At 37.9% G+C, this 25,381-nt stretch overlaps 4 protein-coding genes and 2 long non-coding RNA genes across 9 annotated transcripts in view; 4 read left to right on the top strand and 2 right to left on the bottom strand.

Moving 5' to 3' along the window:
• Positions 1-2,720, bottom strand: part of LOC103508880 (elongation of very long chain fatty acids protein 4-like) — a 13,375-nt gene extending 10,655 nt beyond the window's left edge. Inside the window, exons 1-2 of one of the 2 annotated variants that reach the window (XM_026823369.1) lie at positions 2,340-2,720; positions 1,699-1,889 (exon numbers count right to left, since the gene is read on the bottom strand). In XM_026823369.1, coding sequence (XP_026679170.1) covers positions 1,699-1,889; positions 2,340-2,397 — 249 coding nt within the window. In that variant the 5' untranslated portion in view covers positions 2,398-2,720. The remainder of the gene's footprint in view (positions 1-1,698; positions 1,890-2,339) is intronic. The other variant, XM_008473459.3, reaches the window with a different exon arrangement.
• LOC113467275 (RILP-like protein homolog) lies at positions 294-1,245 on the top strand. Its single transcript, XM_026823370.1, has 2 exons — positions 294-420; positions 1,014-1,245. The coding sequence occupies exons 1-2, from the start codon at positions 318-320 to the stop codon at positions 1,145-1,147; spliced, it is 237 nt and encodes a 78-aa protein (XP_026679171.1). The 5' UTR covers positions 294-317; the 3' UTR covers positions 1,148-1,245.
• Positions 2,721-2,842: 122 nt separating the features above from the next.
• LOC103508888 (RILP-like protein homolog) lies at positions 2,843-8,945 on the top strand. The gene is made up of 4 exons (XM_026823366.1): positions 2,843-3,046; positions 5,142-5,345; positions 7,696-7,832; positions 8,840-8,945. Exons 1-4 carry the CDS (start codon positions 2,843-2,845, stop codon positions 8,943-8,945), a joined length of 651 nt encoding a protein of 216 aa, XP_026679167.1.
• A 2,186-nt stretch (positions 8,946-11,131) lies between these two features.
• LOC113467276 lies at positions 11,132-12,850 on the top strand. Its single transcript, XR_003391415.1, has 2 exons — positions 11,132-11,766; positions 12,607-12,850. It is a non-coding gene; the product is annotated as an uncharacterized LOC113467276 (long non-coding RNA).
• Positions 12,851-14,761: 1,911 nt separating this feature from the next.
• Positions 14,762-16,099, top strand: LOC113467277. Its single transcript, XR_003391416.1, has 2 exons — positions 14,762-14,932; positions 15,026-16,099. It is a non-coding gene; the product is annotated as an uncharacterized LOC113467277 (long non-coding RNA).
• Positions 16,100-18,692: 2,593 nt separating this feature from the next.
• The window catches only part of LOC103508882, a 37,101-nt gene continuing 30,412 nt past the window's right edge, over positions 18,693-25,381 (bottom strand). For 2 of the 3 annotated variants that reach the window (XM_008473461.2, XM_008473462.2), the window contains exon 4: positions 19,527-19,790. In XM_008473461.2, coding sequence (XP_008471683.1) covers positions 19,623-19,790 — 168 coding nt within the window. In that variant the 3' untranslated portion in view covers positions 19,527-19,622. Of the gene's footprint in view, positions 19,477-19,526; positions 19,791-25,381 lie in introns of those variants that run through there. The other variant, XM_008473460.3, reaches the window with a different exon arrangement.

The following is a 25,381-nucleotide window of genomic DNA, read 5'->3' on the forward strand; positions in this document are numbered from 1 at the left end:
TGGTCACTGCTCATTTGTGACAGCTCCTTTTTGCACCAACTTTCCACTGACGTGACTTCTGAACAAGTACCCCCGTCTAGTTTTTAGTCGATCATTCCCGATCTTCTAGTTTTTAGCCGATCATTCCCGATCTTCTATTTTTCAGTCGGATATTCCCGATCTCTCCAACAAAGCGGTTTACGATCTAGACGATCCAAATCGACCTCGCTTCACCACGGCCGAACTCAAGGAGATCCTGCACGACCGGAATACGCTCAAAACCAGGCTGAATGAGCTAGAAGAAGAGCGGCAGTGTTTCAGTGATATTTGTGTTTCAAATGCCATTTTCTGTTCAGCATCAGACTGAAGGAAACAGTATGGATGATGAATACAGCTCCACTCTCACTGTTATTGATGTGTTTGACATTGCCTCTGAAATAGGTTTGTATTATCTCGTCCTGGTGCCTGTGGGTTTTTTCTTATCAGATAAGGATATGCTAACAACCGATCACGGTAATTATGCAGAAGTCACATCCGTGGAAAAGAAAAGCTCCTTTTTGTATTTAACCTAACCATTTTAATAACACTAATCACTGCTGTAATTGTGAAAACTCCTTCTTGCGTTTAACCTAACCCTATAATAACACTGGTCACTGCTCGTTTGTGCCAGTTCCTTTGGTAGCAATATTCCATGGACGTGACTTCTGCACAAGTACCCAGATCACATTAGTGGAACTTTGGGTACTTGTTCAGAAGCCATGTCAATAGAAAATTGCTACTAAAAGGAGCTATCTCAAACAAGCAGGGACCAGTGTTATCATAGGGTTAGGTTAAACAAAAAAAGGAACTTTATTTTTTATTGTTGTGGCTTCTGAATAATTACATTCTTCCTTAGCAGATAAGGATATGCTGAAAGCAGATCACATAAGTTGGACATCATTCTAGACACAAACATTGGTTTGAGGTCAAAGAAATGGAAGTATTGTCAAAAGTTTTGAATTATTGTTCTGTAATTTTCTAATTTTTCTCTTCAGGCAAAGAATTTGAGAAGATCATTGACCAGTATGGACCTGATGCTGTCACAAGTATTATGCCCAAGGTCTTATCGTCCCGAAATCGAAGAGAGAAGGAAGACAGGACAAATCCAGCCATTTCAAGTTTAGGATAAACGAACCATATCTGTTTAGGATAAATTTCTCCCCGTGCGGTAATCGAACCCGCGACCAAGTCTACAGTCGGCCACTCACTATGAGGTAGACCTGACAGGTACGCCTGAACAGGTCCCTTTCTCTGGTCTACCTGATATCAGCACACACACTATCAGGCCAGCCACTCACTATCAGGTAGACCTGATCAGGTGTCAGTTCTACCTGATAGGACATACAATCATCAGGTATGAGGTAGACCTGACATTCGGACCTTTTCAGCCGTACCTGTCAGGTCTATAATATATCTGATAGTGTTTGTGCTCCTTAGGTGTCAAGTAGACCTGACAAACGGACCTGTTCAAGCGTACTTGTCAGGTCTTCCTGAGTTATCTACTTACGGAGGACACTACATACAAACTAGCCAAGGTCTGACCCAAGTTATACACCATCAGTATGCGTACCTGTCAGGTCTATACATCTGATAGTGTTTGTGCTCCTTAGGTGTCAAGTAGACCTGACAAACGGACCTGTTCAAGCGTGCTTGTCAGGTCTTCCTGAGTTATCTACTTACGGAGGACACTACATACAAACTAGCCAAGGTCTGACCCAAGTTATACACCATCAGTATCCGGTTTATTTGGAACGGCTTTCTAGTTGCCATCCATTTCGGACCGATATACAGGACGAACACCAAATAGGCAACCAGTGTGACGGTCACTGGTACCCAACTTGACATGAAGAACCGGCTATCGACCTCTTCGTCTGAAAGCACAAACAACCCATCAAAATCTAACGGGAAATTGTCCTTTAATATGTGATGAAAATTTTCGTCAAATGATATCATAATCGGACCAACCCTTTGAGACCAATCCGAACGACGAACAAACGTTTGTCATGCAGAAGGTCCCGAAAAACTTAGGCCAGCCACTCGCTATAAGATAGACCTGTCAGGTCTACCTGATAGTTGATATCATAATCGGACCGACCCTTTGAGAGCTATCGAAGGACGAACAAACGTTTGTCATGCAGAAGGTCCCGAAAAACTTAGGCCAGCCACTCGCTATAAGATAGACCTGTCAGGTCTACCTGATAGTGTGCATGCTAATCAGATATCAGGTACTTGGACCTGATCAGGTGTACCTGTCGGGTATACTTGATTTGGCCCTGCCATTTTTATACCACCAACCATTTTCATACTAGTTACCTACTTACCTTCTACAATATCATTTTTCAGCATTTCAATCCGGGACATTATCATTTCGGACAGCATTTTGGATTTTAGGGGTTCCAGCAACCAGTCTTAAATTTCTGCAAATTTTGTTTTGGGATTCCTTAGTGGTTGAAACGAACGGCTGGAATAATACATATATCCTTAAATCCTTTTAGCTCCAGAGTTCAGTATGTAATCTTGTTTTGTCCAACGGCTATAGGAGGAATGACTATTATATACTCCTTAAATTCTTGCAAATATTGTAATGTTTAGGGATTCCTTAAACTGCTCAAAGGCTGTAAAAGCTCTATTGACTTGTAGGAGTTGTAGGTAATCTTGAATTTTCTGAAGAATTGATTTTTTTTTTTTCTCCTTAAATTATTGTAACAACTGAGATAGGGGTAAAGATATTTCTTAAAATAACAAAAAAATAACTAATGAGCGAAATGAAAAGACACTAATCCTGAAAGACTTCTGAAATTTTGTAATTTTCTGAAGAAAAGAAATGGTCAACCGACTACAAGAGGAAAACAAGAAACTGTCCAAGCGGCTTGAACACGAAGGTTCATCACCGATGAAATCTCAACAGCTCAGTCCAGAAATTGATATCAGTGCTCTGCAGAAGTTGCGGGGACAAGTGGACTCCCTGCGGGATCAGATGAGACTGAAGGAGAAGGAGCTTGGGTATAGGAATTCAGATGTGGACAATGTAAGTTAAATAAACATTTTAATAATTAGGTATTAAAAATTGATGTGTAAATGTTTTCTTCAAATTAAATTTATCCCAGGGGCAAGATAACTTATTTATAAGTAGGTAAGTATCTAGATAGAATCTTGTTTTCCTGGTGGTCTAAGCAAGGTCATATTGATGGATAATCAATGAATCATGCATGTAGTAGTGAGGATGATGCTCCTTGGAAGAAGTCTGAGTCGGGCATTCGAAAGTTGTGAGTACTCTCGTAGGGACAGTATAAATAAGCACTATTATTATTATTACTCCATTTTAAGCACTTTCCCTTCTCTAATACGTTACAATTAAAATATATATATATATATTCGGCCGTGTAAATATCCGTTCAGGGGGCTCTCCGAATCTCTTATCAACGAGCAATTATCGCCTTAGATTCGTTTAAGCTTAACCTGTCTTCTGGGGCAGTTGTCCCTACACCTAAGCCTCAGATTGGGCCTTTTTCGTATGGAAATCCACCATAGGTCTTGGTCAATATTTTCCATTCAACTCAATTTTACCGTTTTCCTGTCTCTCTTATCGTATCTTATTATGATCAATAAAATTATTCTTATTCTATCTAAATATGAAAATAACTTTACTCTTGAACCTTCACAAATTTACTGAGTCTACCAATCTACCATCAATATGCTATTCTTATTCTCCTTTTCAGTTTCCGCAAGCTGTTCTCGGAGACCAGCTCTGTGTCGTTTCTTCCTACAGCTTCTGGCTCGCGGTCTTCTGCCGTTCCTAGAACGAAAACGATTTCTAGATACCGAGATAAATCGATTTAAAAAATACCGGTAAATCGTAAAGTTTGACGTCACGGCATACGCTCCCGTAGGCGCGATGACGTCAACATTCATGGCTCCCGCTTCGTTTGTTTGTGCGCAAGCGTTTCTGCGCATTTTGACGTGAAATCTGACGTCACAACTCTTTGAACTTCATTAGAACAGCAATTAAAAATTGAATTTTTGACCTTTTAAAGTTACTTTTTCGGAGTTTTGACCTCAGATTCGGATTTTTCACAACTTTTTACATAAGAATCGACCTTTTATTAATAAAATTTCCCCAATTGCAACTCCTCCATTTTACACTCCGTTTTCCTGTCTATCGTATCGTATCTTATTCTGATCAATAAAGTTATTATTATTCTTACTCTTATTCTCCTTTCCAGTTTCCGCAAGCTGTTCTCGGAGACCAGCTCTGTGTCGTTTCTTCCTACAGCTTCTGGCTCGCGGTCTTCTGCCGTTCCTAGAACGGCTCCCCCTCTCGGCTCTCTCTCGTCAACAGGGGCGCCGTCTAAGTGAAGACATTCCTGTGATTCCGTGCTATAGGACCGAATATGTGCTGCTCGTACATTGCGTACTTGTGATACTGTGAGTCTGGGTCCCACTATCCGTTCAGGTGGCCCTCCAGTCACAGTACGTTCAATGAACGGTCAAATATTCTATTAACAAGCGATTGATAAAATACATATATAAGTACCTATTCACTTCAAACAGACTTGTAATAGTGATTCATTATTCATTAGATTTGATTAAATCATTTTTCCTGTTTTTATACTAGCCTAAGAAAAATAGGTAAGTATGTCAACAAAATATAAAAAAGCTGATTTTTCCAGAAGTGAAATGTCTTGGAAAATTCCCCTTGAGCTTCCTCAAAGAAAGCTTGGTACCTAATTTAACCAGCCTAGTCTGGTTGGAGTGGTTGGGGACTTTAAACAGAGAGCATCATACCAGCCTGAAATCTCCCGTGCTAAAGAAGTCCCAAAAGCGATAACCCTAGTGCTGATTGAGGGCTGACAAAGACCCAAACTTAAAAAAAAAAAGATTTTTGACAGTGGGAACTGTAACTCCTAAGGTCTTATCGTCCCAAAACCGAACAGGGAAGGAAGACAGGATAGGAGAAAGCCAGCCGTTGCGAAAACGAACTTTATCCCTTCAGGATAAAATGGCCCAGGTGGGAATCGAACCCGCTCGCCGACCCAAAACATTTTTTTTTTCATTCCAACCTAACTATTTATTTATTTTTTTTTTTTTTTTTTTTTTTTTTTTTTTTTTTTTTTTTTTTTTAGCTCAAACGACAGATCGACCGACTCACAAGTACAGTGCGGGAATTGCGGCGAAAACAGCGGCTGAGTCAGGTCCAAGTGCGCGGTCTCATAGATGAGCGAGCCGACTTTTTGGCGGCCCTACAAGATCATCAGCGGGAGGTGGCGGCGCTGAAACAGCAGCTCGGATTGGCGGAAAAGGAAAACGAAGATTTGTACAACTCACAGGTAAGATTTCTATGTCTTTTTTTGGATTCATAGATATCGGCTCTTAGAGTACAAATAAATGGTATGTAAATAGTTAGTAGTCCAAACCAACCTCAGTAGTGCAGTTGTTAACGCGTTGGACTTTGGATCTGGAGGTTGGTGGTTCGAGTCCAAGTCATGTCATGAAATTTATAACTCACAGGTAGGATTTGTATGTCTTTTTTGGATTCATAGATATGGGCTCTTAGAGTACAAATAAATGGTATGTAAATATTTATATTTAGTAGTCCAATGGAGTACACAAAGCCCCGACCCGATTCCTTTATGTGTTGAACTTTCTTTAAAAGCAGGCGCACTATTTTCCAAGCTGATGAGGCTACTAACTTTTAACTGTTCAAGTTTTCACATATCTTTGTTAGCAGCCGTTCAGTGACATTTAACTCTTGAAAAGTCAGCCTAGTTCGTTGGGATCCTCTCTCTCTCCCTCCTTCTCCTTTTCTCTCTTTCTTTTCGACTCTTGTTGCTTTTGTCTTTATTATTCAATTTCATACCTCCCTCCCTCTCTCTCATTCACCTATCAAGTCTCACTCATTTCTCTCTCTCTTTCTTTTTATCCTACTTTGTTCTTTTCTTTCTCTCACCTTCTCCTTTGTTCCATACAAAAACATTTCTGAGCGAGATAAAAAGCGAACGAGAAAGAGAGAGAGAGAGAAAGAAAGAAAGTAAGAAAGAAAGAAAGAAAGAGGAAAGGAGAGAGAAGTCTTGAGTAAGTAAGAGAATTTAGAGAATAAATTCGACTAGGTAAAGAGAGCGAGGGAGGGAGAAAGAACTTATAAATTACGTTAGTTAACCTCCCGTAAGTAAGATATAAAATATTTATGTGTGTAGAAATAAGATATATTTTTAACCATGTCCTTTTCTCATACATCCCCGTTTGGTCAAGTGAATTTTCTGTAGGTATTTAGACACAATTTTTTTATTATCATTTTAAAAGTTGGAACTTTTCTCAAGATTCTCTTTTTCCTTGGAAAGCTCACTTGATTAAGTTTTTCTGTTTCACTTTTAGGTGATACCTAGTTATATTATTAATTATTTATGTATTGTGATATTTTATATAATCAAAATTTCCGAGGTGAATTTTACAAAATGGACGGCTTTAGTGTAGGCGGTTAAGAGGAATTATAAAGATTCTTTCACACATTTTCCCATTAAGCAACCTTTGTTGAATCACCAAATATTAGTAGGGTGAGTGTAGCACCTATGGTCAGGTTAAGGATTTTTTGCATGTTCAAAAAATCGTACCTGCTAGACCGTTATAGCTACAGAGTTCAGATGGCTGATTTGTGTTATTTATTTTGTAAGTAAATTATTATTATTATTATTTTTGCTTGAGGATTTTCACCAAAAACGTTCATATTAGTGTGTAGTTTTTGTATATAAAAAAAACCTACCTCAGTTTTGTAGTGGGGAACGATATCTATGGCAGGCATTAAATTTGTGCTCCTTTCTAAAAACTTCTAGTTTTTTGTATAAATTTTTGCTCTGTTTGAACTGTAGAAACTATTTGGGCTCTTTAGAAAGTAGGTGGTTATTTGGAAATTAAGTACCTGCCTAGTGCCTAGATGGGAACACCTTTTGTTGTGTGTAGTTTTGAGAGAGAGATTGGATATTTCTTTCTGTTTCCCAGAAAGAGAACCAGAAATGATTCAAGTTCATACTATTGGATTTTTTTTATCATTTTATTATTATTTTTTTTTTATTATTCATTTCTTTCTTCTTTGATTTGTCTTTTTGTATTTTAACTCCTTGCATATTGTTTGCTTCCCTCTTTGGCGTTGCATCTCCCCCCTTTACCTTATTGCACGCTTTTTCTCCTCCCTTATTCCTTTATCCCTTTCTCCGCTCTTATTCCTCCGTCCCTCTCTGCCCCCTTTAACTTATTGCACGCTCTTTCCTCTCCTTATTCCTTTTCTCCTCCCTTATTGCCTGACACTGTAACCCGCCTGCCTCCACATTTCGCACGCTTCCCGCATGGCCCGTATTGCTTGTTACACGCCCCTGGGGGGTATTTTTGCTTCTCTCCCCCGTAGACAGATCTCCGCCCCGGCGAGTTTCGTGTCAGGCCCGGTCTCTGGGCAGTTTGTTCAGCCCCTCCCTTATTCCTTTATCCCTTTCTCCGCTCTTATTCCTCCGTCCCTTTCTGCCCCCTTTAACTTATTGCACGCTCTTTCCTCTCCCTTATTCCTTTTCTCCTCCCTTATTGCCTGACACTCTAACCTCCCTGCCTCCCCATTTTGCACGCTTCCCGCATGGCCCGTATTGCTTGTTACACGCCCCTGGGGGTATTTTTGCTTCTCTCCCCCGTAGACAGATCTCCGCCCCGGCGAGTTTCGTGTCAGGCCCGGTCTCTGGGCAGTTTGTTCAGCGGATGGCGCTGTACTTTCCCCGACTCGCCCCCGGCCCGCCTACCCAAGGGTCCGCGCCTGTGACTCCTGCATCTCCTGTTGGGTATGTCCAGTGTTGAGTGCTAATAGTCTGGCTGGGGGACTTTAAACAGGGAGTATACCAGCTTAGTCTGGCTGGGGGATTTTAAACAGGGAGTAGACCAGCTTAGTCTGGCTGGGGGATTTTAAACAGGGAGTATACCAGCTTAGTCTGGCTTGGGGATTTTAAACAGGGAGTAGACCAGCTTAGTCTGGCTGGGGGATTTTAAACAGGGAGTAGACCAGCTTAGTCTGGCTGGGGGATTTTAAACAGGGAGTAGACCAGCTTAGTCTGGCTGGGGGACTTTAAACAGGGAGTAGACCAGCTTAGTCTGGCTGGGAGACTTTAAACAATATACCAGCTTAGTCTGGCTGGGGGATTTTAAACAGGGAGTAGACCAGCTTAGTCTGGCTGGGGGACTTTAAACAGGGAGTATACCAGCTTGGTCTGGCTGGGGGATTTTAAACAGGGAGTAGACCAGCTTAGTCTGGCTGGGGGACTTTAAACAGGGAGTAGACCAGCTAGAAAAAGAAATGTTTGAGTGCTAATGGACTGGAGTACATGAGGCTTAGAGCTGTTTGCCTCTACACCTAAGCCTCAAAACGGACTTTTCCTGTATGCCTTACTGAGCAGTTAGTTATACAGTGACATTAAACCCTAAAAACCTGCCTCGGTGGCGTAGTGGTCAAGACGCTCGCCTGGTAATCAGGAGGGCGTGGGTTCGATATTCCATACAGGCTTGCTAATGGCTGCACCACTAGGGCCACTACTACTATTACTGCTAGTGGGTTGCACCCGATTTAATATTTTTGCCTGCTCTTTGACAAATTCTAACATTTTCTTAAATGTGGGCATTTCATCTTTCTGAATAATAATGGAGCTCTAAGGGTTAGGTGGTAGAGAACGCCGAAGGCGTTTACCTCGCCTAGTGGTTGTTTTCCTTTCAAGAGTCTATTATTATTATTAAAAAAAAAGTTTGCCCTGGATGGGACTCGAACCCGTACTCACAGGAATGATTTTATGTTTTACAGCGAGGAGACAACATCAGAGGAAGAGAGACCAGTGCAGGGACCTCTCCCCTACGAGCCTGATGATGCTCCTTGGAAGAAGTCTGAGTCGGGCATTCGAAAGTTGTGAGTACTCCATCTTAAGCACTTTCCCTTCTCTAATACGTTACAATTAAAATATATATATATATATATTCGGCCGTGTAAATATCCGTTCAGGGGGCCCTCCATGTCTCTTATCAACGAGCAATTATCGCCTTAGGCTCGTAGATTCGTATAGTCTTAACCTGTCTTCTGGGGCAGTTGTCCCTACACCTAGACCTCAGAGTGGGCTTTTTTCGTATGGAAATCCACCATAGGTCTTGGTCAATATTTAACTCAATAGATGAGTTTCGGTTACTTGGGTGATGTTTCAAAGTCATAGAGCAGGAAAAATAGGGACCAACGGAATTTTTCTTTTTCTTCTACGATTTCTAGATCGTCTCGCTGGAGGACGTAAAACTGAGACAAAACCAGCCCTGTCAAGCCACAGACAATAACACTGGCTCTTTTGAGGGTACCTGAATGGGACTATGGTCAAGTCCGTCTCAGGAAGTAGGGTACAACGACATAATTATGTACCTGAATATCCCTCATCAGACCCCTACGATTTAGGGGCCCTGAACTAGCTCTCTGGCCTCGATGACACCTCTTGGTATCCTCTTAATGGGATAGTAGATGAACTCACAGATTTTCTCTGGAATAAACCTGAGTGTGCAGACTCTTTAGAGGTGCTACAGGTGAATTTTAGAGAAACTGGGGAGGTTGAAATATACCAGTGAGGGTACTTCTAGGTTACATCAAGGCCTTGGGATAACAGACCTATCAAACCCCTCATCCCTCATTAGACCCCTTCAGTTCGGGGGCCCCAAGTAGCTCTCTGGCCTAGGCACCTCTTGGTATCCTCTTAATGGGATAGTAGATGAACTCACAGATTTTCTCTGGAATAAACCTGAGTGTGCAGACTCTTTAGAGGTGCTACAGGTGAATTTTAGAGAAACTGGGGAGGTTGAAATATACCAATGAGGGTACTTCTAGGTTCCATCAAGGCCAGGGTATAGCAGCTTGGGCAGGGGAAAAAATACTGGTCACAATAGATCTACAGAGGTCGCAGTGTTAATTGCATACTCTCTTGGGAGAGGAGCAACCAGTCCCATAATAAATAAAATTACAAGCGATTATACCCACTTCCATCTAATATAATAATAATAGTGCTTATTTATACTGCTCGCATAGGACTGAAAAGTCCCTTTACTCCAGCAGTAGGCTACTACCAAACTACTATTATTGTGGTCAAATTCTCAATTTATATTGAGGATAAAGTTCCATACCTCGGCTGGGATTGAACCCACGCCCTCCTGTTTATGAAAAAAAAAAGGATAGAAATGCAATCTGACCCAAAATTTTCACATTCGAGTGTAGGTCGAAAAAAAAGCTTTAGAATTTTAAGACTGTCATTGTTGAAAAGCCACTTTACCATGTGTCATTTATGTGTAATATTCCGATAATATTTAATAATATAACCAATATTATTATAATATAATACATATTATATCTAGAAATATATATGTAGTGAACAATAAATTATTCCAAATTGCATCTTAAATAACACCCATTTGTTTTCTCATATCAAAATATCAATGTAGGTTTATGTAAATTTCTTTCAACTTCAATTTTCATTTCCTGGGAATTTTAATTGGTGCATTCGACGTTCTTTCGCCCCTGGCTGCAAATGTCCCCTTTTCCAGATGTTTGAAACTTCTCTCCTGAAATTAACCTGAAACGAAATTAAAATGTCCAACAACAGCAATAATCAACGTAAAATCTACAACTTTACTTGATCATCCTTTTTATAATTTGATAAAAATAAAATTTCTCTCCTGAAATTAACCTGAAAAGAAATTAAAATGTCCAACAACAGCAATAATCAACGTAAAATCTACAACTTTACTTGATCATCCTTTTTATAATTTGATAAAAATAAAAATATTCTGAGGGGGAAAATGTTATTGTAGAAAGTAGTTTCATAATCATTGTGTTGGTACTCCAACGGAGGAAGTTTTAATTGGTCTTTCAAAATCATAAAATTAATCGTAAGAAAAGAAAGGTTTTTGTGTATTTTATTATTTGATAGATTTCAGCATACTGAAACCAAATACTTAGCTTTGGCCTACAAATACTCTTTATTAAATTGCTTTGATATCGATAAAATTACTTCAATCGATGAAATATTGCAGAGATCAATGGATCAATAAATTATTGATAGTATTGCTAATGAGTCCAAGTCTAGTCTAAAAAGTCTATAGCCTAGCCTAAAGAGTAATATACCAAATATATAAGACCTTGTTTAGACCGCGGCGGTAAAGGGACTTTTCAGTGCTATTCCAGCAGGATAAACAAGGTATATTCTATTCTACGTTCAACGAACTTTCAAATATTCTGTATGCGATTATACTTACATCTAATCTAATGAGTCTAATGTAGCAGTTGTTTCATTGTTACGAAATAAAAATGGCGATGAAACACTCTTTTTTTCTAATCTAGTAAGAAATATTTGACCGTTTGATGAACATATTGTGACTGGAGAGTGACCTGATCGGATAGTGGGAAACTGACTTGAGGTCACGGTTCTTTTGGAAAAGATTTCTAGTCTGAAGCTATAGCTAGATATAGCACCTATACTGTCACTTGTTCCTTTTTCCGTGTGTCTAGATTGCCTAGCTCTAGTCTACATGATACGCACTTGGTGCCAAAATTCTTGGTCACATAATATGTATATTTAGATGTCTTAGGAATGTAGGATGTTAGAAGTCTAGAAATTTTGATCCAATGAAACCGTGGTCTTACAAGTGGACAATTGAACTACAAGTTCTACCTTGACATGTTATACTGTGAGTAGAGATGTGTAAAAGGTAAGTTAGAAAGAACTACTCTTTTCTCAGTGAACTACTCAGTCAGTGAGTTAGATCCTAGAACACGTAACTCACTCTTCAACTCCTTACTGTAGGGAGATACCTAGAATTTGCCAACATTTAACTCTATAAGGAGATAGGATCTGACTCATTGACTAAGTAGTCTGGAAATAGTGGTAGTTCTTTTAACTAACTCACTCACTACACATTGCTAACTGTGTACCCTAGAAGTTACAGTTCCCTCTGTCAAACCTCTTAAAAAAAAAGAGCTTTTTATTATGTAGAGTGTGTCATAAATGTGAGATTTACTTTTTATCAAGGTGCATCAACTGGACCGGAATGTTACTGGAAGCCAGTGCTTATTCGAGGACAGTTGGCAGTCCAGCTACTGGCCTAGCGTAATCTAATCCGTTGTGTAATATCATGCTCTGTTGTCTAGGTACTCTAGGTTGACTTCATTCTAATCTAGTAAGAAATATTTGAGCGTTTGTTGAACATATTGTGACTGGAGAGTGACCTGATCGGATTGTGGGGAACTAACTTAAGGTCACGGTTCTTTTGGAAAAGATTTCTAGTCTGAAGCTATAGCTAGATATAGTACCTATACTGTCACTTGTTCCTTTTTCCGTGTGTCTAGATTGTCTAGCTCTAGTCTACAAGATACGCACTTGGTGCCAAAATTCTTCTTGGTCACATAATGTGTATATTTAGATGTCTTAGGAATGTAGAATGTTATAAGTCTAGAAATTTTGATCCAATGAAACCGTGGTCTTACAAGTGGACAATTGAACTACAAGTTCTACCTTGACATGTTATACTGTGAGTAGAGATGTGTAAAAGTTAAAAAGAACTACTCAGTCAGTGAGTTGGATCCTAGAACATGTAACTCACTCTTCAACTCCTTAGTCCTTACTGTAGGGAGATACCTAGAATTTGCCAACATTTGACTCTATAGGGAGATAGGATCTGACTCATTGACTAAGTAGTCTGGAAATAGTGGTAGTTCTTTTAACTAACTCACTCACTACACATTGCAAACTGTGAGAAATACAAATATCTTCCTCTGGAGAATTGAGTAATTCCCATTTTTTTTTTTTTTTTTTTTTTTTTTTTTTTTTCATTTCATATTTTTCGAATGCAATATTCTGTTGTACACGTTTTCAAATGTTGATTGTTCTCCTGGTTTTTATTGTTTTTGTTCTTTTGTTGAGTTATTGTTCGAAACATAATTTGGAACAACTCTTTTGACCCCATTTTATGTTTGTGTAACTTAAGAAAATTTGCACTTGTAGTAGGGTTTTAGGTGGTAGATAGGCTTTTTTCGGAACATATTTCGTGTTGCGATAGAACCCTCATTGCATTAGGCATATTCTTGATTTTGTAGAAGAAAAAACGAAAATATTTATTTTAAGTATCTAGCACAAATTTAGATTAAAATATTTAATGGAAAAATAGGTGCGCGCGCGGCCAAAGTATTTATAAAGTTTTACACATTTACAGGACCTAAGCATACTGATTTATTATAATTTGTTAATTTTTAATAATCAATATTTAACATATTTATTTTAGGCACATTTTATTTATTTTATTAACATTTTCAGGTAAGGTATTTTATAGGGTCAGTCCAATTTTGTTTGTTTGTTTTTATCTTTTATTATTTTTTATTTTTTATTTATAGTGGAGGCACAGCTAGATAGACATCCACTGAATTCCCAGGTATGTTATTTAGCTCTAGAACAAAGGGGCCAGCTAGGGTACAATATTTTTACTGAAGATATATCACAGAAATTATTTAGCCTCAATATATTCAATTGTTATGTCAAGAACTATATAATTACGTTAGTTATAACCTCCGCCGTGAAGTAACGATATAAGAGTATATTGTCATGTGTGTAGAAATAAGATATATTTTTAAACCATGTCCTTTTCTTTCATACATCCCCGTTTCGCGTCAAGGTGAATTTTCTGTAGGTATTTGAGACACAATTTTTTTATTTATCATTTTAAAAGTTGGAACTTCTTCTCAAGATTCTCTTTTTCCTTGGAAAGCTCAACTTGATTAAGTTTTTCTGTTTTCACTTTTAGGTGATACCTAGTTATATTTATTAATTATTTATGTATTGGTGATATTTTATATAATCAATAATTTTCCGAGGTGAATTTTACAAAGATGGACGGCTTTAGTGTAGGCGGTTAAGAGGAATTATAAAGATTCTTTCACGACATTTTCCCATTAAGCAACCTTTGTTGAATCACCAAATATAGTAGGGTGAGTGGTAGCACCTATGGTCAGGTTAAGGATTTTTTGCATGTTCAAAAAATCGTACCTGCGTAGATCGTTATAGCTACAGAGTTCAGATGGCTACCGCTACATCCTTCATTTTAGTTGTTGTTAATTGGACGCGATTTATTTTTTTATATTGGAAACAGCCTTTTTTCATTTATGCTCCATTTGTTTGCCAAAAAACAGGAATGTATCACCGTATGGCCACCCCATGGGGCACCTATGGTTCACACAAGTGTTGCACCCTATGGGCCACCCCTAACGAACTGTGTTATTTTGGTAGTAGGATGGGTTACCAGTAAGGCCCCCTTGTCTAGAAGATGTAGAAATAATATCTAGGTATACTATGAGTAAATTTTCGCTTTTAAGCCGGGTTTTTCAGTACTGTCCATAGGTGATACACTGAAAAATGCATATGTTTCACCTATGGCCACATGGACACTATGTGGCCATAGGTGCAACAATGCTATGTTTTCAGTGTATCACCTATGGTCACTTGTATTATCTCGGAACTTCTACAAGAAATACGTTAAAACTAACACTTTCTACGCACAAAACACATTATTTTTAGCAGGGAAAACACTGTACGCACTTGAAAAAACATCTCATTGCTATTTATTTTAAAGTTAAATTATTAATTCGAAACACTTCTCTTATTTTTTTCTGTTTTGAGTTAGAAACACGCTTTTAACTATAATTTTTCACCCTAGACCTACGACATTTTTTACTCTCTTAAATGGTAAGATCTAAACCTATCTTCCTGTAAAGACCAATTATACCTATTGAGTAAATTTTCGACATTAAGCCGGTTTTTCCGTACTGTCCATAGGTGATACATTGAAAAATGCATATGTTTCACCTATGGACACTATGTGGCCATAGGTGCAATGACTTTAAGCCGGGTTTTCCGTACTGTCCATAGGTGATACACTGAAAAATGCATATGTTTCACCTATGGACACTATGTGGCCATAGGTGCAACAATGCTATTTTTTTGTATTACCTATGGTCACTTGTATTATCTCAAATTCTACAAGAAATACGTTAAAACTGACACTTTCTATGCACAAAGCACATTATTTTTAGTAGGAAAACACTGTAACGCACTTGAAAAAACATCTCTTAATATTTATATTTAAATGTTAAATTATCAATTCGAAACACTTCTCTTATTTTTTTTTGGCGAAAAACAGCAAAACTAAAATTTAAAAATGTGATCTTATTTTTGTAATTTTTTTCTGACGAAGCAGAGACGGCTGAACCAGTGCTTCGGGGCATAAATAAGATGGCGGATGCAGAGATGAACAAGTTGAAACGAAACTTGGTGTTGTTTGAACGCTAATGCCTTGGACACGTGTAAAGTGTCCATAGGTGCTACACTGACCATAGGTGCTACACTCACCCTACATATTTGGTAGTCCTTAGTGCTACATTCTTAAATGACTGTCACCATCTGATTTATCTATTGAACTTAACAGAATAATAATATGATTAAGAGCATTCTTACACAAGCGACAGAAAACGTTGCTTTTAAGGAATGATATATTGACATTGCCTACAAACTTTTTTTTTTCTTCTAAAATTCACCTCAAATATTATTCCATTTATTTTTATATAGACTTATTTTTGTGTAGCCATTTGCTCTATCACCTACATATTTGTGTGCAAATCAATTATTTTGTGAACAACGTAGTATTCAGGATTAGAAATATGTAGTGGTTTCAGAATGATTTCCCACGGTCTGCATAGATGTCATCGCACAAATACACTCACGTGCGGAAATTCCAGTTAGATTGCCTTTGGCAATTCTTTCAATTTTTTTTTTTTTTTTTTTTCCATTAAAAATAGAGCCAACCAGAAACTCAACTACAGCTTTTTAAAGACAACAGCATGAGATAGTAGATGGCACCAAAAATGTTAGAAAAATGTCTTTTAAATATCCTGAAAAAAAAAAGGATAGAAATGCAATCTGACCCAAAATTTTCACATTCGAGTGTAGGTCGAAAAAAAAGCTTTAGAATTTTAAGACTGTCATTGTTGAAAAGCCACTTTACCATGTGTCATTTATGTGTAATATTCCGATAATATTTAATAATATAACCAATATTATTATAATATAATACATATTATATCTAGAAATATATATGTAGTGAACAATAAATTATTCCAAATTGCATCTTAAATAACACCCATTTGTTTTCTCATATCAAAATATCAATGTAGGTTTATGTAAATTTCTTTCAACTTCAATTTTCATTTCCTGGGAATTTTAATTGGTGCATTCGACGTTCTTTCGCCCCTGGCTGCAAATGTCCCCTTTTCCAGATGTTTGAAACTTCTCTCCTGAAATTAACCTGAAACGAAATTAAAATGTCCAACAACAGCAATAATCAACGTAAAATCTACAACTTTACTTGATCATCCTTTTTATAATTTGATAAAAATAAAAATATTCTGAGGGGGGAAATGTTATTGTAGAAAGTAGTTTCATAATCATTGTGTTGGTACTCCAACGGAGGAAGTTTTAATTGGTCTTTCAAAATCATAAAATTAATCGTAAGAAAAGAAAGGTTTTTGTGTATTTTATTATTTGATAGATTTCAGCATACTGAAACCAAATACTTAGCTTTGGCCTACAAATACTCTTTATTAAATTGCTTTGATATCGATAAAATTACTTCAATCGATGAAATATTGCAGAGATCAATGGATCAATAAATTATTGATAGTATTGCAAGCTAGGATTTTTATTAAAACTAAAAATTGCATCATCAATATCTATAGATTGGTAAACAGATTTCTAGACATAATTATGTCGTACGTCGTACTGTTACTGTTGTATTTTCCGCTAGGAATTTTTCTTAGAGGAGGAGAACTATCGATAGTTGAGGCTTGACTATCGATAGTTTTCGAAAAAAAAAAAAAAAAAAAAAAAAAATCAATTGTTCCAAATTTCAATCCTTTCCATTCATTATTTGTCTTTTCAGTCTTTTGTAAGCCATTCCTAAAGCCACATACAATTTCTATCCATTACTCTTCCACACATCTTTGATTTTTCTGTTCCTCAAAAAATATTATCATATTGGGAAAATGAACAATACAAAAAATTATCTAGGACAAAAAAATAGCAAAAAATTGTACCATATTGGAAAGTAGAGAAAATAGAAATGGTAATATTTTCCTATAAATATAAAAAAAAGGGTTTGAAAACAGTTCTTCAGTCATCCAAACTGTATCCCAAATAGACTTGGCAATTCATCTTGTTTAGCTTAAAAGTGGAAATTCGAATTTCAAGAAAGACACAGAATTATTTATTCTTGTTTTAAAAAAAATTGTTTGAAACACCAAGATAGTTGTAAATCGATTTTTTGTTATTATTATATTTATATATTCTTAACACCATGATAGTAGTACGAGTATTTAGTAAATCGATTTAAAATTTTGTACAATGCTTACAGTACCTGAGATCAAGAGATATTGGGATTTTTACAATAAATTATTGAAATCTCTTTTTGTAACCTACATAGTGAAAAGTATTTTTACAGGTAATTTCCAAATAACTTTTCGTGAATAGGACTGTTTTCAAACCCCACCTAATTATTCAAAAATCTATCTAACTATCTACAGAAAGTATGGCCCAACATTAGTTCAACTATACACAGTTATATAGTTATATATCTACTGCTTTTCGAATACAAAAATATTACCTACATTCCTACATGCCTACCTTTAGTCTAAGATATACCACAAAGTCATACAATTTGAGACAGTTATATCCTGAGCCACGAGATAAATCTTTTTGGAGCTTTTTTTTTTTTTTCTTTTCTTTTCTTTTATGACTTGAATTTTTTTAAACCTCTCTTCAGTGTTGCCATTGTCTGAGCTCTCTCCAAAAGCATTTATCTCGAGACTCAAGTTGTATGACTGTACGAAATGCCCAAGAAGCAGTAGGACTAACCCTAAAATAGTACTTTTTGAGAAACAAACGAGTCAAAGTTTAGAACTGTAGTTCAAATTAGCATACCTCTACTATTTCTAGGGATGAAAAACTGACCATCAAAAATTTTACCCGATTACATTACTTTCCTTCCTATAGGATAAGGAAAGTAAAAAGGGAAAAAAATCGAAATTACCAGTTAGTCCCCTTGCTTCTTAGTCATTTAGATGGTATTCTTAAAACCTACTTGCATAATTATTTTATTAGAAACATATAAATATCTATTTAAGGAAAGTAAAAAGGGAAAAAAAATCGAAATTATCAGTTAGTCCCCTTGCTTCTTAGTCATTTAGATGGTATTCTTAAAACCTACTTGCATAATTATTTTATTAGAAACATATAAATATCTACATATAATTTTTAAGAGGCTCAATTTATAGGGTAACGAAGTTATTGCTACAGAATGGTTACAAATATAAAAACTTATTTTTTATTGCCCGAAAAAAAAGGAATGAAAAAAGAAGTCATAAAATGACTATGAATGAATGAATGAATGAATCGACGACTATAAAATTTATAGTATAAATCTATAACCTTCGGGGTTCCTGACCTGACGTATTGTGGCTGGATTAACGCTTTGGACTTTGGATCTGGAGTTTGGTAGTTCGAGTCCAAGTATGAAATTTATCTAGGTGTAATTATTATTGGGGATCGATATTTGTGACAAGCATTTTAAGATTACTTAACACAGTTGAAAATTCCTTTGTTGTGGCTGGATTATTGGAAGCCAGTAGGCATTCCAGCATCTTTCCTCGTGTACATATAACTGGCGTCCAGTTACCATTTAACTGGTCGGTTTCAATTGCATTTGTCGCAGCAGAAAGTGCTTTTTGTCTAACTGGACTGTCCACTAGCCTCATCAAATCCAGTCATTACTACAAAGTCTGTTGTTAATTTCCAATCGTCCATCACTGACGCTGGATAAACAACCAAGTGATATGTACATCAGATGAAAGCCCAAGTTCTGCCCTACATGCCATGTTAGAGTCCGTTCTCACTTGTCGTTCCGAAAAAAAATCGTGTCGTATGTAGTGGGAACACTCTCATTTAAATTACATTGCCTACAGGACATTCGGAAAAAAAATCGGATGAAACTACGACAAGAAGGAACGGACCTTTAAGCCGTATTTTCCGTGTGTCATTCTAATTGAGCTACCTATTCATATCCAATATCCATAGTTCTCAGTCCTAGAAATTTTCGGGTCAAGGCTACGCCACGGCTTGGTTGTTAAAAACGTCCCATAGTTTATCTACAAGCGCTACTTCACTACGCGCTCTACCCTAAAAAGAGGATCAGCGGGATCATAAATCAGTGTATAGCGGGATCATTAGACATTTCCAGCGGGGTTGAAGCTAGCGGCATCATATCCAACGGGATTTAAGCCCCGTTCACACGATGCTCCAAGCCTCGTTCACACCTCTCAAGGCCCTGTTCACACGATGAGCCGCGCGACAAAGTACAGCACGGGCGCGAACATTTCCAGCGGGGTTGAAGCTAGCGGGATCATATCCAACGGGATTTAAGCTCCGTTCACACGATGCTCCAAGCCTCGTTCACACCTCTCAAGGCCCTGTTCACACGATGAGCCGCGCGACAAAGTACAGCACGGGCGCGACGATTTGAAGGAAGTTGGTCAGGGAGAATATTGGCGATGTCGCAGACTTGCGACGTCGCGGGTCGTAAGCTTCGTCAAGGCACTCGAATTCACAGCACTGCTCGCCCATGATGTAATTCTTGCATCTCTGAAACCCAAACGAAAGCCAAAAGTGAATTGCCATCAGCCAACTTAGTAAGAATATGTTGGAAAGAGGCTGAGAGATATGGAAGTTAGACCTACAGGGGAGGATCTAAAATAAATGAATTCACAGCACTGCTCGGTCATAATGTAGTTCTGGCATCTCTAAAACCAAACAGAAAAAAGGAATAGTGTTCGTTCTCGGAACGGCTGGCTTTCTTCTATCCTGTTTCTCTTCTCTCTTCGATTTCGGGACGATAATACCTTAGTAGTTACAGTTCTCTCTGTCAAACCTCTTGGGGGAAAAATAATCTGCCAGTCTAGTTACTTGGAGGGTAGCGTGTCTACCTTGTAAGCACTATACGTCACAGATTCGATTTAAGGGAGAGAAAGAGAGAGAGAGAAGGAAAACAACTTCCCGTAAGTGCCTGAATTTACCTGAGAATTATAGAGAAGGAGAGACAGACTGCGAAAGACAAAAAAGAAAGGGAGAGAGAGAGGGAGAAAGGGGGAGGGAGAGAAAGAGAGGCGAAGAGAGGGAAAGAAAGAGAGAGAGTCAGAATGCTGACAGCAATACATAATAGATCAGTTGCGCTTCCTTGGGTGATGTTTCAAAGTCATAGAGCAGGAAAAATGAGGACAAACGGAATTTTTCTTTTTCTTCTACGACTTCTAGATACCGAGATCCGAACATAATCGCCAAATCCGCGAACATAATCGCGAAATCACATAGGTACGATATGTACATAGGTACGATAGGTGATACATACGCTCCCGTAGGCGATGACGTCACATCAAATGTCCCGAGCAAAGCTCCCTCGCAGGCAACGCATTAGGTATGTAGCTGTCAAATGTGACAAGGATGCGACACGAACGCATACGTTTCTGCGCATTTCTTTCTGCTTCTCCGCAAGCTTGCTTGATAGCGGACGAAAAAGACATCTGCCTGAAGTCTGACGTCACATTCATTTGAACGGAAAATAAAAATTGAATTTTCGACCTTTTACAGTTATTTTTTCGGAGTTTTGACCTCAGATTTGGATTTTTCATCAGGAATCGACCATTTATTAATATTTTTTACCCATTTGCAACTGCTCCATTATTCAGAAGTCAGAAGCCACGACAACGAAAAAGAAAACTCCTTTTCGTGTTCAACCTAACCCTATAATAACGCTGGACAGTCTGGACACTGATCATTTGTGAAAGCTTATTATTGTTGAAATGTTTCATTGTCGTGGCTTCTGACCTAGTATTACTATATCTATACTGATATGCTGTCAGTCATAATTTTATTGTTTTTTACCTGATAAATAATTATGAGAGAAAAAACTGTACCTACCTATTACTTAATAATTTAGGTAGGTACCCATCTTTTGAATGTAACTACATAATTACATATTTCATTGTGAACTGATTGACAAATATTGCTGACTTCATAACTTGAGACTGACAATCCAGATTTTGTTCTAAATACAACTCTGACGATTTTATTCAATTTGATATCCATAAAAACCGCACAGCCCTTTCATTCGTCAGTATATTTTCGTCAGTATGTGATTTGATTTTTGATTTTACTTTCATGTACCTATAATGATTTAAAATCAAGACTAGAGCCCGTTCTCCTTTTATTCCTTTAAGTCACCTATCCATTTATTGACCTTGCTCGACGTACATAGCCTAACATAGATGACGCTAACCGGTCTGAAATTATCAACTTTCTCGCTTAGAGTTTATAGGTCGTCGCGACAAATTTCGAGATCAGAGCTCATTTGTGTGAGAAAATGGGAAAAAAATAGGGGAGACCGGGGTGTGTTCGGACGTGGGGCTTGTTCAGACAGGGCGAATAACTCAGCTATGCTCTCAGAACCAGTTCTAAGTACTAGTAATGACATTGAGATCTTGACCGTTATTTTTAAACCCGTTGGTTTAAACCAGTTGCCCATTGCATAATTCCAGTGCGGCGGTTTTGAATGGCCGCTTTTTAGGCCGTTCTAAGAACGGACATTATCGGGTCAGGATAAAATCCGCCCCGGGCGGGAATCGAAACCGCGGCCTAGCGGTTACCAACCAAGGCGAAAATTTTTGCATTTAGTTTAACTACATTAAGTTTGTCCGTTTCGCCATAACTGCTAGACGGTCTTTCCAATTTTGATCAAATTTGGCAAACTTGTTCAACACAATTTACATTTTGGGTTTGGGTCCGATCGGACCTTCAAATTATTTCTTTCGCCATAACCCTCGAATGGTTTGATTAAATTTGGCAAACAAGTTTAACTCTTTGGTATTTATTTGGCCCAATCGGGCCTACAAGAATCTCTTAATGGAGGCTTATACTATCTAGGTAGGGCCTGTTATACTATCTACCGGATTCAATCGACATCTCCTCTTCTTTTGCTCTACCTTATCCCAATTCTATTTGGGTTCGGCGCGCCGTTTCCATCTTGTATTTTACTCCTTCATTTCCGTCTATCTTGTGCTTCCTTTTTTCTCTATTCTTCGCTCCACTCCCAAATTAAGTCATCCCTCGCGGAAACTGGATCAAAGGATCTTGATGGAAACTGGAAAAAAAAGTTTCAAGTGTGGACGGGACGTAATTCCTTCGATCGATGTCGCGCGTCGACGCTAGTGTAAACGCAGCTTGTGAAAATGACCGGCCAAAAAAAAAAAAAAAAAAAAAAAAAAAATAGGTCTGTCAGACTGTCTTAGAGACCGCGGTCCGAAGCTTTTTCTGCCACACATGGTCCGACGGTGACCGCGGTCTATCAACTGGCTGTAAAGTAGGTAGGTACTCGTCTGTACCACTCATCGATAGTCTACACCTAATAGGCAAGATACCTAGACCCCCATAGGACCCAAAATTTCATACTTGAAATTTATTAAATGACCTAATTCTGTGTTGAATTTTTCTTCAAAATTTTCATTGAAATTGGGACAAACCTTTCCAGATTTGTGGAGGAACAAACCAACCAAATCGAAAACGGTCAAATTCAAACTTAGAACTCGATTCGTTCAACCAACAAAGACGTTGGGGTCACAAACTTACCTGCCAGTTTGATAAACAGGAGGAGATAGAAAATGAATATGCTATTATTGGTAACGAACGCCATGCTGCTGATGGCGCTTTCCGAATTCACGAAACGTACAAAATCACTTCATTTTGACAATCCTAAAATTCCTAAAAATTGTGCTCATTAGCAAAAAAATAAAAAAAAAAAACACAAAAGGAAAATTATAAAAAGAAAGTATTAAAAATTAAAGTAAAAAAGTTTACGAGACGTCGACCGTCTCAGGAACACATCTGCGCTGTTTCGAAGTGAAAACACGACTAGTTTTTTACTTCTATGCAGCATTGGAACGGCATTTTCACTTCAACCTTTGAACGGCGCGGAGGGGAGAAGGAAAATTGTACGGTTTTTCCTTTTCCTTTCTGTTACGGTGCGTGTGGGGACTGGGGAACCTATAAGTATAAGAAATGTGATGTCATGTGATGAGAAAGTTTTGGGATTTGGACCGAATTTTTAAAATTAAGTTTTTAAAATTAAGAAATGGGGGAAATTTTTAAAATTTTTAAAATTACTGAATTTTTAAAATTAAGAAATGGGGGAAATATTCGTTTTGAGGCCTCCCTGAGTCGAAAAAAGTGATTTTTAGCCCATGGTCTGTATGTACATGATGGCATACAAAATATTTCGACAGTTTGTTCGTTTGTTTTAAAGCTATGAAATTTGATGGTACATGCATTCCTACCAATCCCTAAGTAGGTATGTAGGTATTATGTACCTATGTTCCCAAGGTCCGAAATTCGACAATTTATTGGCTTATCGATTTTTCGCCGAAAATTTTTTCAAGTCCGGAAATTATCAATATTCCTTCCTTTGTTCCTTAACGCAAAACGCAACCGAAAGTCGTGTGATATTCGCGCCAGATTTTTTTTCCCGACGTTCCGTTATGTGGTGGGAGGGAGGGGGGAAGGAGGTGAAGAAAAAAAGTCGATTGAGATATTGGGAAAATCTTACAATGCTGCAGTGAGCACCAAAGTTGTGACATAATAACACAAAGAAACTGCATTTACATTTACATCAATTTAATAATAATAATTGAGTCTCACGTGTAAATAAATAAATAAATAAAATTAATGTAGGTTAAATATTACCTACTAAATAAATTCAAGTTTTCCTCCTCCCTCTCTTTCTCTCTCTCCTAAGGTCGATTATGGCGTTAATTCAGAACATGCATTAATGTTTATGTATTTTATCTTATCAAACTTTCACTCGTACGAAGATGTAAAATATTGAACCTATGTTCTTCGAACCGTAAAGCGCGTATGTTTACCGTGTATGAACCTATCGGCGGTGAAGAAACAATATCGCCTATCATACTATCCAGGTATTCACCATTGATCAAAAAATGATGTTGGTTTGTTGTTGTTGCTTATTTTTTCAATGGAGTAGTTGCAATTGGGAAAATATTACGGTTTCAGCTGACATCGATCGACGGCGTCAACTATGTGTGTGGACACACCTTCAGGTCGTATTATTTCCTAAGCTATTATGTTACATTGTTGCACTCATCCCAATCTAGGTTGTTAAGATGATCAGTTAAGATTGTCTGCACGCAGCTTAATGTCCTTCAGATGACGGGTTTGACCTCAGATGTTAAGATGCACCCTCAATGATCAGCTGTAAAAGCATCCTGTCAACAAATACCTAGCATGCGAGTGGGTTTCACACTTGACTTGTACACCGCAGATCCTGGCTTCAGTTCTAGGTAGGTATGTATTTTGTTCATATACCAGTCTCAGTGATGCAGCACGTAAAATCCAATCTCCACATTATCAGTTACCATGATGTACCTACAAAATGTACCTATTGAAAATATTCTTGGCCAGCGGACCCCCGAAAAGTACATACGCTACTGATTTACAGTTCAAGGCGCAAGGTCCTATAAAAGCTACCACCAGTCTCTTGACATGGCATACCTACTTCTCATGGCTAAAAAATCCCATACCTTATTGTATAACTGCATATGTATAGACAGACTTGTTGTCATCTTTGGCTAAAAACACACTGGTTCTCTACAAGATCACAAAATCGCTAGTTACAAGATTTAAGTTCTGTGAACTGTAGACCTCACTCTAGTGCTTATTTATACTGCTCGCATAGGACTGAAAAGTCCCTTTACTCCAGCAGTAGGCTACTACCATTATTGTGGTCAAATTCTCAAAATATATTGAGGATAAAATTCCATACCTCGGCTGGGATCGAACCCACACCCTCCTGTTTACCAGGCGAGCGCCTTGACCACAACACCACCGAGGCAGGATTACCTAACAGACTTTTTCTCCAATCTAGAAGAGCTATAAGTGCTTTAACCTTTAAATAAGTTAAAATTAACTCATGAGATGATTTATTGTTTTGTTATTAATTTAATAATGTCAGCTCCCATGGCGTAGTGGTGACTGCGCTCGCCTTGCACGCAGGAGACCTGGGTTCGATTCCCGGCGGGGTCAAGAAATTTGTATAACATAATCGCGAAATCCGCGAACATAATCGCGAAATCCGCGAACAAAATCGCGAAATCCGCGAACATAATCGCGAT

This window comes from Diaphorina citri, unplaced genomic scaffold (genome assembly GCF_000475195.1).
Source record: "Diaphorina citri unplaced genomic scaffold, Diaci psyllid genome assembly version 1.1 scaffold444, whole genome shotgun sequence".
Classification (NCBI taxonomy): Eukaryota; Metazoa; Arthropoda; class Insecta; order Hemiptera; family Psyllidae; genus Diaphorina; species Diaphorina citri.